The sequence below is a fragment of the Lepidochelys kempii genome, chromosome 5, assembly GCF_965140285.1.
Source record: "Lepidochelys kempii isolate rLepKem1 chromosome 5, rLepKem1.hap1, whole genome shotgun sequence".
Classification (NCBI taxonomy): Eukaryota; Metazoa; Chordata; order Testudines; family Cheloniidae; genus Lepidochelys; species Lepidochelys kempii.
This window is the reverse complement of record NC_136384.1, coordinates 111980631-111994284: the sequence shown is the minus strand read 5'-3', so window position 1 is coordinate 111994284 and position 13654 is coordinate 111980631. Positions and strand designations below refer to the sequence as shown.

The 13654-nt window shown below is 42.2% G+C and overlaps 1 protein-coding gene across 1 annotated transcript in view; it reads right to left on the bottom strand.

Annotated features, from left to right (window-relative positions):
• Nucleotides 1-13654, bottom strand: part of ADAMTSL1 (ADAMTS like 1) — a 268482-nt gene that overhangs the window by 102263 nt on the left and 152565 nt on the right. Inside the window, exon 15 of the mRNA XM_073345470.2 lies at nucleotides 9538-9667. Coding sequence (XP_073201571.1) covers nucleotides 9538-9667 — 130 coding nt within the window. The remainder of the gene's footprint in view (nucleotides 1-9537; nucleotides 9668-13654) is intronic.

Sequence of the window (13654 nt, the reverse complement as noted above, 5' to 3'; positions counted from 1 at the left end):
ACACAAAATTTGTATTGCTTTAACTATATAGGCATAGTTAAAGTGGTATGACCCAGCTAATGTGTGGATGCAGTTACACCTGTATAGAAGTGTCTGTTCCCACATGGGACGGGGAATAAGCTATACTGGTACAAGACACCTTTATACCAGTATAACTGTGTTCACACTAGAGGTTGTTCTAGTAGTATAACTATTTCGGTAAAAAAAATTCATATCCCTATCCAACGTATTTATACCAGGCCAAAATTTGTGCATAGACCGCGGGATGTGGTATTATTGTGTCAGTAGAATGGGGGGGGGGTGTTCCATGGGTGGGACACAAATTTAGGCGTCGACTCCTGCCAACAAAACTCTGTAGTGTAGACCAGGCTTTTAGAGAATTAGATGGTTCAAGTGATTGTAATGAAATATAAATCTTCACCTCTATGTAAGTGGTTCAAATATCTCTCAAGGGCGTTAATAACCAAAAGTTGTAAACATCTGCTGCTATTCAGAAGTTTGTACGAAGTGAGTTTGTCTTAGTCCTGTCCCTACTGGCAACAGTGCACATGACAAAATCTACTACTACAGTTGAACCTTTAGGTTAGCAGAGAGGCCAAGGACTTCATGGGAATGGAGCCTAAGGAGCTACATCCTCATCCTCAAAGAAAGTTTGATGAACACGTGTGGGGAAGTAATCCTGCTACTCCCACGCTGCACCTACTTTGTGGATACAGAGCACTTTGTTTTATCAATCTGGCACTTTTCGTGGGAACGTACTTCACTCCAGATCCAATTACAAATGAAAATCAACCTGTTTCCTCCCTTTATTTGATGAATAAATGTGACTGACTGAATTAATTATATAATTCCTTCAGAGTATGTTGGGTTTGCTTTTATTTGTTCTTCTAATGGAAGCTGCCTGTTTTCATTAGTAAATCTTTATTGATTCCACAAATATCAGACACTCGTCAATTTACTACAGTAACAAGATGCTTTAACAGAGTTGTGATTGGAAGATAACATGATGCCAAGATACCCTACTTCATGTTAGGCCTCACAGAGGCATACTGATGGGTTTTTTAAAAAATTAAAACTGGGAGATCATGCAAGGTATTTTGCAGGATAACACAATAAATCTGAAATTAACAAAGGCCATTGTTGTGCAACGTACTGGACTTAAGCAATTTTATTTTTGGCAGACTCCCTCTTTAGAGCCACAGTTGGGAAATCATTCCTTTTGTAGTCAAAAATGTGAATTCCTTCTGCTGAGGCAATTAAGAGGAGACCAAGAATAAGAAGTAAAAGTAGAAAATGGGAAACGGAGAGCACATGTCTTTCAAACATTGAAAAATATTATATGGCAGCAAGTATTCGGTTCTGACTAGAGTGGGCACTAGAAAAGAGAGGGGTGGAGGTAAATAGACTGAAACAAGCTGGCTGCAACCAGGAAATCAACAGTGCCAGGAAAAGGCAAATGAGAAATTTTCCTCTACATGGCTTACAAAGACCCTATCATAGTGTAAGCACAAACTCATCACAAACTATTCTATGAGGAAAATATCAAATTATACTCCAGTTTGGGGATATACTAACATGGCTGTCAGTACCAAGATTTGTGACCATGAGATCTGTGCAGAGAAATGCATCTAACTAACTATCTGGTTCTCTGACTGAGAAGGGTGATCTGATGTCCTTAGAAGTAAGAGGGAAATGTGGAATGTCCAGAAGTCATTTTCAAAGATTATTTAAAGATGTGCTCTAATATTTCACAAACATATTGGACTATGAATTGAACACGAGCTGAAGTGAAGGAGAACATCCATGGGTAAAAACCTATGTTATTAAAGAACCAAAATGGCTGAGGAAAAGATGACTATTAATCTAGAGGATTTGGATTGAGGAAAAAACAACTGCAAAGGAGTTTCTAAAGCTGTTTTATTCAAACAGACAATTTGGAAGTTGTTACATGGTTGACGTGTAACCTGACTCTTGGTAGGAATCTTAGTGCTGGAAATGAAGTCTCTGTCTGGGCATGATTGGGTAGGCGTACTGGGACTGCTACAGAATAAGATGTACAGGAGTACACATTTGATATTGAATCAGAACTGATGGCTATGAATATCCAAGGATAGCTGGGAAGGTAAATTTAAAAAATGAGCAGCTTTGGGCATGGCAGTCGCTTGATATCTTTCGGACAGCCACTAAACAGGATGCTTCTTGAAAACAGAAGGGTTAACAATGCTTGCAGAGATTACAAAGAAGATAAATGGTTCTCCAGGTCACAGATTTATAGATTTTAAGGCCAAACAGGATCATCAGGATGATTTAGTTTGACCTCCTGCATAGCAAAGGCCATAGATCCTCACCAAGTGATTACTGCACAATGCCCAGAACTTCTGGTTGAACTGGAACATGTTGTAGAAGACAGCCAGTCTTGACTTCAAGTGAGGGAGCATGCACCACAGAGGTGCTGGAACTAGGAGTGCTGCTGCACCCCCTGGCTTGAAGTAGTTTCCATCATACACAGGGTTTACAGGTTGGTTCCATGGCTCTCAGCACCCTCACTCTACAAGTTGTTCCAGCACCCTGGTGCGCCACATCCCTTAGTATGTTGTTTCAATGGTTAATTACTACCCGCCCCTACTAGGCAATAGCACAGAGAGACAGTGAAGACTGGCAATGCCTGATATAACTCAGCCTTTTTCTGAGAAATGGCTGCAATGAGAATAAGAACAGGTATTTCCTGCCAGTGGCGCTGTATTGTAATATCAATATACCAGTGATGACACAACAAGAAATCACAAGTCACAATTGTTTTTCAAGGAACAGACTGAGAGGCTTCAATTCAGCCTGGCTGTGTAGGATGGGCAGACTTCTTATGGTCTCCCCCACACACTGAGCACCTGTGTATGGGTCAGAGGAAGTACCTCAGGGTTTGACCCTTAGTACATGCTTAATTCATTTCAGTGTCTAGATGGAATTCACTTACAGTAGCCTTGACCCACAAACAATCTGACACCTCCTGATTCCCAAACAAGTAAAAAAATAAATTATTTTTCCTCCTGTATAGCTTGAATTCAATTGGGAAATGAGAAAGAACAAAACAGGGAAAAAATACAGCATCCAGAAGAGAAAACAATACATTTAAATGTGTCCTATGTTATACAAAAATAGAACAGGCAGCACCAGAGGAAAAAGAAAAAAGGAGGTGGTCGCTGAGCATTGAGTGGGTGCCCAGCCTGGCTTATGGTGCCTTGACACCTCAGCCATGTACTGGGTCCATCAATTTGCTCTTACAGTCCCTTCTCTGTTCTTATTAGAGCTACAGGCTTGAGAAAGAGGAGGTAGGGAGAGGTGGGAAGGAAAAGCTTGTGTTATTCCTGGAACTGTGCACTTTTTCTTCACTGTTTATCTGTTCTGTACCATTCAGCTGTTCTTTGTTGCACAAGAATAAAAGTTTAGTTCTGAAAGTATGTGAGAACAAAGCTGCAAAAATTGCCTAGAATTTCCTTCTTTTTCAGCCATCTGGCTTTCATTGCTTTGCTTCTCTCCCCTCCTCCACGCACGTTTACCAAATCTTTTCAACATGCAGTGACCAAGCTATTAAGCAGTTATAATTAAGAACACAGCCATGGCACACTCTTTCTTCCTTTTGGTAGTGTTCAATGGTTTATCATGAGCCTTTCATGCCATTGCAGTTATAACCCAGGGTGATTACATCTGATTAAATGATGACTGCCTTTGTATTTTGGGTTGGGGAAGGAAATGTTTTTAGACATGGGTCAATTTTGCTGTCAAAAAGAGTGAAGACATCACTGGAAATTAATTCTTCAGACTATTTTTAGAACAATTTAAAATACAAACATAGCAATCAGAAGAAATGTGTGTTTTTATCTCTCAAAGAAATCGCCCTCCCAGTGGAGTCGGCGGAAAACTTTATTTTTAATTGATGAGCTATTCTGAGTCTACTCTGTATAGATCTAGTCTATCAATTGCTTACAGCTTGATTCTGCACACCTGTTACACCTGATTTACACTGATGTGAGATCAGAATTATGCCCTCGGTATCTCTCTGTTGTGTGCACTCAGAAATAACAAGTAAGGATACCTAAGGACAGACCATTCTATTCTGTTAATTTCTAATGTACCAAAAACCACAGTATTGAGGCACCAATTTCAAAAATAAGAACTGCCAGTGTCCTCTACATTCCACCGTTCCTTGTTTCAACAGCTATTATTTACAGGGCGGTTTTGTTTAGCTGTATCCAAGAGAAAAGTCATTGGGCTTTTCTTCTGCCATTTTTCTTGAAGGAAAAACTTCCTCACAACAAAATCCAAAACCATGGGACACTCAGCTGCTTTGAGGTTTGAACAAGGAAACAAAACCAGCCAACTTTTGTGTTTAACGTCTCTGGGCTCTGAAAATCTTCTGTCTAAACTCAAAGCATAACTTTTTGTTGACTCCATATAGCTGTGGATTTTTGAAAACTTGAGTTTTGTGGTTTGGTTTTGGTTTCTCACCAATAGATGTATTTACAGTGTAAAGGTTCTAAGATAGCAGGCCAGATTTAGAAAGACCTTTAGGCACCTAAAATGCAGGTAGGTGCCTAGCGGTATTTACAAAAGCAGCTAAAGCAGGGTAGGTGCCTCATTCTATTGGAAGTTAGGGGCCTAACTCACTTAGGTGCTCTTATAAATCCCATAAGTCTGCAGTCCTTCAGCCTACTCCCCTTATCCTGACTTAGAGGGAGAAAAGTTGTCACACTGTAAAGATCCCTTCTCCCTGGGCTATCTCAAATGCCCAAGAAAAATGATGGAATAACAAATAGAGTGAAAGCCGTTCTTTTCAATTCCTCCTGTGGTAAGTAATTTTCTGCTTTGAAAGGGTCTTCTTAAAAAAATGGCCAATTATAAAAAATCTTCTAGAATGCAATTGTCCACTGCTCTTGCACTTACAGTATGTAACAAATAAAGCTGGTTGTTGCCCAGGAAAAGCTTGTTTTTAAGCCTTATGCCTGGCTGGGATAACCCTTTGAGAAGCTATGGAGATTGCCATCGATAACCCGAGAGTGTCTGTAGCAGAGGTAAAGCCCTTAAGCCTACAAATGTTCTCACTCTTAAACCAACAGGAAGTTCTTAAAGTGGATTAGACTCAAAATGTAACCATGTTTTGTCCCTTTGCTGGATGAATCTCCACTGAAGCAGTTTCCCCTGACTGCCTAAATAAAAAGGGAGGGAATTCTCATTTTAAAGGGCAGGGATCCTCAGAATTTTTCACAGTGTGAACTACAGTCTAGTATCTTAAGGGTCACCTGCCACCCCATTTGCTATGTCCAGTGGACTCCCTCTCTTCCTATTCACAATAAACACAACTACAGCAGTCACTTACATGGCACAGTCATATTAGGAAAGCATTTAATATATTTTTAGCTTCTTTTAATGTAGTTTAGCAGCTGGAAACAAGGAGGAAGAGCCAGCACCAGAAGATGAGCCAGCTCTGCCCATAAGTCATCAGCAAGAATACTGGGAATCATTATGGATTTCAGTTTGGGAACCTCTGTCGCAGAGGCCTCAAAGCACTAGAGGTGAAATCCTGTCCCCAATGAGGTCAATAGGAATGCTGCCATTGACTTTAGTGGGGCCAGGATTTTACCCTAGATTGCCACCAGAACTCCTGGATCAAGATTTCTTGAGTTAAGATTCTGAAGGATCTTTCATTAGGATGATAGGACTAACGAACAAACAAACCTTTCTGATGCCATCTGTGCCCCTTTGGAGGCTGCGGACTGTTGTTATACTATTACTTGGTAATTTATATTTATATAATGCCATTAGTGTAATGGCACTTTGTAAGCTTCTAGGAAACAAGGCTTCTGTCCTAAGGAACGTAAGGTCTGATTCTCATTTACACAGTAAATGTAATTTATGCCTACCTTAAGGCCCCTTTACATTGCCAGAATTGAGTTCAGAAGCCTTTAGCCCACAAGAGAATCAGTCCCTTACCATCTAACCTAGATATACTTATCCAATTGAGCTATGCCACTACATCGACCACAACTGCTGTGGATCTGTCCTATTATACATACCACAACAGGTGATAGTTCAACTCCAAAGCAGTGCTGATAGCAAGAGAGAGGAGATCAGTGTTGGAAACTTTCATGAAATCATGTGTTAAGGGGGGATTTCAAAGGAGAAAGGAAGGTTGATTGGTGCATGGGGAGTGGGAGGCTGCCCCAAACCAGGAGGCAGTATAAAAAGTTACGAAGCCAAGAGTGCAAGATGGGAGGTAGGCTGGAGAAATGCACAGGGAAGGAGGGTGGGGAGAACATTTAGGAGGAAATGCGAAGAGAGACATAGGTGTGAGCAGATTGGACCTACATACTTCCCCTTTTCCTATTCCCATCCTGACTTTCCATCAAAGGAGAGTTAGATATAGCTATGTCTGGAGACCCTATAAATCTGTTTCTTGTGTTCACCAAGAGGTGTCACTACAGAGTGACACACTCTCCCCACTGAGGAGATGAACCGGCTGCCTCCCCAATACTTCCAGCCGCTGCTGACAAGCAAGCAGAATAGAATCTGAATCCTCTGCATACAACTGACCACACACAGAGCAGCCACTAAGGCCAGATCCATTAATTAATTTATTATTATTATTATGTGTCTATTGGTATTACCTAGAAGTCTGTCATTGGCCAGAACCACATTGTGCTAAGCATTTACAAACAGAACAAAAAGACAGCTACTGTCCCAAAGAGCTTACTGAAATTCTTGTTTTGTCTGGATTTTTAAATAATATTGAAAAACCCCACCCTTTATATAATTCAGGCAAATTCTTCAGTGTACACATACCCTCCCACCAGCCGAAAGTCCATTTGGTGGGTCAGATCATCAGCACATCTGGACCAGTATCTCAGTCTATCATATCATCACTAAAAGGAACACCAAAAAGGGAATAACTCTAGATGAACACCTCCAAATTATGTTTACTTGTCTATTTCATACTGCCAGCTATATTCCAAAAAGGGTAGTGCTTTCCACCCACATAGCCAGCTGTCATCATCTAGAAGGGAGAAGAATCAAACTCAGATCCTGCTGGCCTAGGGCATGCTCCAGGCCTCTCAATCAATGGGTATGCCTATTCTCCATGCTAGTCTTGGTAGGTGGGTTAGCTATTTTCTCTCTCTCTCTCTGTACTTAAAACAGGAACTCTCCAGCAGTGAATTCTGTCTCCATTAAGGTAAGGGTAAATGTGTGATACCTATGGACAGATATACTACTGCTTCTTAACATTTATATAATGCTTTCCATCATCACAGTGCTAATCAGCATTAACAAATGTGTGTGTGCTGTTTATACATCAAGACATGCAGGTTGAATAACAGAACGTAACTGCTCAAGAGTGCATTATTCTGCTTATAAAATAGTTCTTGTACCGTATTGGAAAAGCGGTTCAGCCCATTTGGCTCTCACTATTGCACAACTCAGAATCTTCATCATCCAACCAAATTATATCCAGTCCAAATATCTTTATTATTCTTGGACACTGGACACACTTGATTTCTAACTTTAACCTCACAGTGCACCTTAAATCTACTGATATACCAGCATAACCATACACCCCTGAGTATACTACTCACACATATAGTACCATACATGTGCATACGTAAAGGCTAAGAGCTTCTCATTTGCACCAGTGCCCATTTTATACCACTCTATCAATGTAAAGGGGCATTAAAGTGGACTTATGTTATGTTTAAACCCATTTTAAGGTCCTTTACATTGCCAGAGCAGTGTAAAGGGGCCTTGATGTAAAAGGAATCAGGTCCTAAATAATTAAAAACATATACATAATATGGAATAATTACTTACAGACCTGGAAAGGCCTAATCACATCTAAACAAAGCCCTAAGAATCTTTTAAAAGCCATTTTGCTTCATGAGTGACATAGATTTGACACCCTGCCTTTTTCCTGGAAATGGGGAAGTCTGCTATCTTTAGGGTGAGGGTTTTCCACAGCATCCTCCACCATAGTATCTAAGCACTGGGAGGAATAGGTTCTGGAGGACTTTTGAGGGCAAGGTGTATTGAGAGGAAGGAGGGCGGCCAATGTGGGCATCCAAAAGCTTCAGGTAAGTTTGAGTAAAGTTCAGACAAACAACCAAACATTTGGATGCTTATCTGATTTGAATGTATGAGCCTTCTGAGATATGCCCCTCCATTTTAGCACAGCTCTGTAGGGGTTGTCTACATTACCCGCAGGATCGATGGGAAAGAAATCGATCGCTGAGCACTCTCCTGTCGACTCCAGTAGTCCACCAGGACAAGAGGTGTAGGCGGAGTCGATGGGGGAGTGTCAGCTGTTGACTCACCGCAGTGAAGACACCACAGTAAGTAGATCTAAGTACGTCGACTTCAGCTATGTTATTCACGTAGCTGAAGTTGCATAACTCAGATCGATTCCCCCACCCCAGTGTAGACCAGGCCTAAGCAAAATAATACTATAAACTGAAAAGGTTATAACACATTACATTGTGTGAGTTGTGGCGTGTGTGTTGTGCGCATGTGTGTATTGCGGATATTGTTTAAATAGCTTACACTGAAATCACCTCATGCTAGTATATTTGATTTGCTTCTTCTGTGGTATCTTTAAATCGCATTGAAAAATCTTCAAGTAAGCTCATGCTCTTGACCCTTCCATCACTATGGTACACAGCTAATCATTTTAAAAGCCAGTAGGGACCATTAGGTCATCTAGTCTGACCTCTTGTATAACAAAGGCCATAGACTTTCATCCAGTTAAATTCTCTTTCTTCACTTTACAACAATTAAGAAGAATCATGTGGGATTGAAACAAAACATTTGTTTAGTCCAATTCACTGAATTTATTGGGCTAAAAACCTCAGGCCCTGATACTGTTCTCAGTTATACTCATATACACATAGAATTCCAGTGAAGTCCAGGTTCAAACCAGCAAATCTGGCCCCAAATGTCCTAGTTTCACAGACATTTAAAACAGTTTTAAGTGGGAGTTTGGGACACTGCAAATTAGTTTCAGACCTCAAATAACAATAACAACAATAATAATTTCATAATACAAGAACACGGGGCCACCAAATGAAATTAATAGGTCGCAAGTTTAAAACAAACACAAGAAAGTATTTTTTCATGCAACACACTGTCAATCTCTGGAACTCCTTGCCAGAGGGTGTTGTGAAGGCCAATACTATAATGGGGTTCAAAAGGGAGCTAGATAGATTCATGGAAGATAGATCCATCAATGGCTATTAGCCAGGATGGGCAGGGATGGTGTCCCTAGCCTCTGTTTGCCAGAAGCTGGGATTGGGTGACAGGGCATGGATCACTTGATGATAACCTGTCTGTTCATTCCCTCTGGGGCACCTGCCATTGGCCACTGTCAGAGGACAGGATACTGGGCTTCAGGGACCTTTGGTCTGACCCAGTATGGCCGCTCTTATGTTTTATATTAACTCTTCCTCTCCTGCATGCACAGGAAATCATGTGCTGCTGAAGGTAAGGATGTAAGCTGCCTACCTTGGGGGGCAGGGCTCCAGATTACAGGCTTTCAGTAGCTGTGGAGGACGGCGGCTGGTCACACACAGAGTTTCGTCTGCAATCTCTCTTGTCTGTTTGTTCAAGCACGTCACAACAGCCTCTTGGACACCTGCATACAACATTCCAGTCAGGACTCAATGCACAGAACTCAAGGGGTGATGAAGTGCAGACATGGCACCAGCAGGGGTCCTGCTAAATTGCTGTGGGGGCCTCTGCACATCAGAAAATACAGTTTGATACTCAGGATCATCAATGGAGTCAGTTCAGACATTGCTACCAAACCTGCAGCTGAGGGCAAAGGGAGGGGCTTCCAACCCCGATGAGCAGGCTGACATGCTACTGTGAGGTTTTGCTGCTCATGCTTTACAGCCATGTAGTGTGCAGGGTGAGGTGTTCCATGCTGACTGGCAGCTCAATGAAGACACTAACATGAGCATCTAAAGGCTAGGAATGCCTCTCCTGGCATGTTGGCCCTGAAAGACTGGGGTGAATCACAGGCTTCCACTCCCTTCTGTTTTAACAGGAAACCTCCATCTACAATTCCTGTAACTCTCCAGAAACAGACATGCCTCTGGCCACATTCACCATTGCCTCTCCTTTCCTCCTGTTCCCCACCTACCTGAAGGTAGGGTGACCAGATGGCCTGATTCTGTAGGGACAGTCCTGGTATTCGGGGCTTTGCCTTATATAGTTACCTGTTACCCTCCACCCTGATCATGATTTTTCACACTTGCTATCTGGTCACCCTACATGAAGTTCCAATTAAATAACTAAAAAGGAGGCCCCAGCTTTGTTTCAATCAGCCATTGCTGTCAATCTCATAAAGCAACTTTATTAGGGTGACAAATTCCTTGGTCCCGCACCTTCCACAAGTGTCACTGAAACAAGCAGAAGCACAAAACAAATGTCCTTCTGACACTGAAACAATGAATGCAACCAGACTGCATACCAGCCAAGGCAGTGATGTGATCATTCAATTAAGAGGGGGTGTGGTGTTAAAGATGGCCCATTTTTATGTTCTATTTTAAGCAGCAACAGGATTGTTCTAGGTGCAGAAAAAAAAGTGATGTGATAATATTCAACATTTGTGAACAACAGCTGTTGTCAGACTGCCACATCCAGACACTAGAGCTCTAACTTGCACTCCCCTAAATCTAATCATATAATCATAGAATATCAGGGTTGGAAGGGACCTCAGGAGGTCATCTAGTCCAACCCCCTGCTCAAAGCAGGACCAATCCCCAATTAAATCATCCCAGCCAGGGCTTTGTCAAGCCTGACCTTAAAAACTTCTAAGGAAGGAGATTCCACCACCTCCCTAGGTAACGCATTCCAGTGTTTCACCACCCTCCTACTGAAAAAGTGTTTCCTAATATCCAATCTAAACCTCCCCCACTGCAACTTAAGACCATTACTCCTTGTTCTGTCATCTGCTACCTCTGAGAACAGTCTAGATCCATCCTCTTTGGAACCCTCTTTTGAGGTTACAGGGACAAACCATCCCGATGTGTAGAAAGAATAGTAAAGATGGCAGGCGACCAGCTTGGCTTAACAGTGAAATCTTTGCTGATCTTAAACACCAAAAAGAAGCTTACACGAAGTGGAAGATTGGACAAATGACCAGGGAAGAGTATAAAAATATTGCTCGGGCATGCAGGAGTGAAATCAGGAAGGTCAAATCACACCTGGAGTTGAAGCTAGCAAGAGATGTTAAGAGTAACAAGAAGGGTTTCTTCAGGTATGTTAGCAACAAGAAGAAAGTCAAGGAAAGCATGGGCCCCTTACTAAATGAGGGAGGCAACCTAGTGACAGAGGATGTGGAAAAAGCTAATGTACTCAATGCTTTTTTTGCCTCTGTCTTCACGAACAAGGTCAGCTCCCAGACTACTGCACTGGGCAGCACAGCATGGGGAGGAGGTGACCAGCCCTCTGTGGAGAAAGAAGTGGTTCGGGACTATGTAGAAAAGCTGGACGAGCACAAGTCCATGGGGCTGGATGTATCCGAGAGCGCTAAAGGAGTTGGCGGATGTGATTGCAGAGCCATTGGCCATTATCTTTGAAAACTCATGGCGATCGGGGGAAGTCCCGGACGACTGGAAAAAGGCTAATGCAGTGCCCATCTTTAAAAAAGGGAAGAAGGAGGATCCTGGGAACTACAGGCCAGTCAGCCTCACCTCAGTCCCTGGAAAAATCATAGAGCAGGTCCTCAAGGAATCAATTCTGAAGCACTTAGAGGAGAGGAAAGTGATCAGGAACAGTTAGCATGGATTCACCAATGGCAAGTCATGTCTGACTAATCTAATTGCCTTCTATGATGAGATAACTGGCTCTGTGGATGAGGGGAAAGCAGTGGACGTGTTATTCCCTGACTTTAGCAAAGTTTTTGACACGGTCTCCCACAGTATTCTTGCCAGCAAGTTAAAGAAGTATAGGCTGGATGAATGGACTATAAGGTGGATAGAAAGTTGGCTAGATTGTCGGGCTCAATGGGTAGTGATCAATGGCTCCATGTCTAGCTGGCAACTGGTATCAAGTGGAGTGCCCCAAGGGTCGGTCCTCGGGCCGGTTTTGTTCAATACCTTCATAAATAATCTGGAGGATGGTGTGGATTGCACCTTCAGCAAGTTTGCGGATGACATTAAACTGGGAGGAGAGGTAGATACGCTGGAGGGTAGGGATAGGATACAGACGGACCTAGACAAATTAGAGGATTGGGCCAAAAGAAATCTGATGAGGTTCAACAAGGACAAGTGCAGAGTCCTGCACTTAGGACGGAAAAATCCCATGCACCGCTACAGACTAGGGACCGAATGGCTCGGCAGCAGTTCTGCAGAAAAGGACCTAGGGGTTACAGTGGACAAGAAGCTGGATATGAGTCAATAGTATGCCCTTGTTGCCAAGAAGGCCAATGGCATTTTGGGATGTATAAGTAGGGGCATTGCCAGCAGATCGAGGGACGTGATTGTCCCCCTCTATTCGACTTTGGTGAGGCCTCATCTGGAGTACTGTGTCCAGTTTTGGGCCCCACACTACAAGAAGGATGTAGAAAAATTGGAGAGTCCAGCGGAGGGCAACAAAAATGATTAGGGGACTGGAACACATGACTTATGAGGAGAGGCTGAGGGAACTGGGATTGTTTAGTCTGCAGAAGAGAAGAATGAGGGGGGATTTGATAGCTGCTTTCAACTACCTCAAAGGGGGTTCCAAAGAGGATGGATCTAGACTGTTCTCAGTGGTAGCTGACGACAGAACAAGGAGTAATGGTCTCAAGTTGCAGTGGGGAGGTTTAGGTTGGATATTAGGAAAATTTTTTTCACTAGGAGGGTGGTGAAACACTGGAATGCGTTACCTAGGGAGGTGGTGGAATCTCCTTCCTTAGATATTTTTAAGGTCAGGCTTGACAAAGCCCTGGCTGGGATGATTTAGTTGGGGATTGGTCCTGCTTTGAGCAGGGGGTTGGACTAGATGACCTCCTGAGGTCCCTTCCAACCCTGATATTCTATGATTCTATTCTATGATTCTAATCTGGACACTGGTCATGCAGGGGAGTAAGGCACCTTTGAGAGTTGGAGGCAGGGAACAGAGCAGGAGCAGCTGTGGGAACTAAAAAGGAGAAAGTATAGTCTTGTGATTAAGGTGATGGACTGGAACTCAGGAGCAGAGTTCGGTGAATAAAGCATTTTTGACGTTGCTGGACATTTCAAAGAATCAAAATAAATTTGTTTTGGATCAGACTGAAAATGATTTTTTTTTTTGGCAAATTGAAAAGTTAAAAAAAAAAGGTGGGATAAACAAAACGTTTTGTTTTGCTTCTGACCATTTAAAAACTTTTTTTTTTTTTTTACAATTTTTAAAAATGAAATGGAAATTTTGAAACAAGTAGTTTCAAATAGAAAAATCAAAATATCTATTTTTGAGGGTTTTTTTCCAAAATGAAAAATTCTGTGAATTTACATAAACTCATTAAATGTTTTGGTGTCACCAGATCTGCATTCTTCACCTAAACAAATTTTTGGATGAAAAATTTTACCCAGGTCTACTCAGGAGATCTAAGTTCTGTTCCCAGTTCTGCCAGCTTCTGACTGTGCTTTTAGGC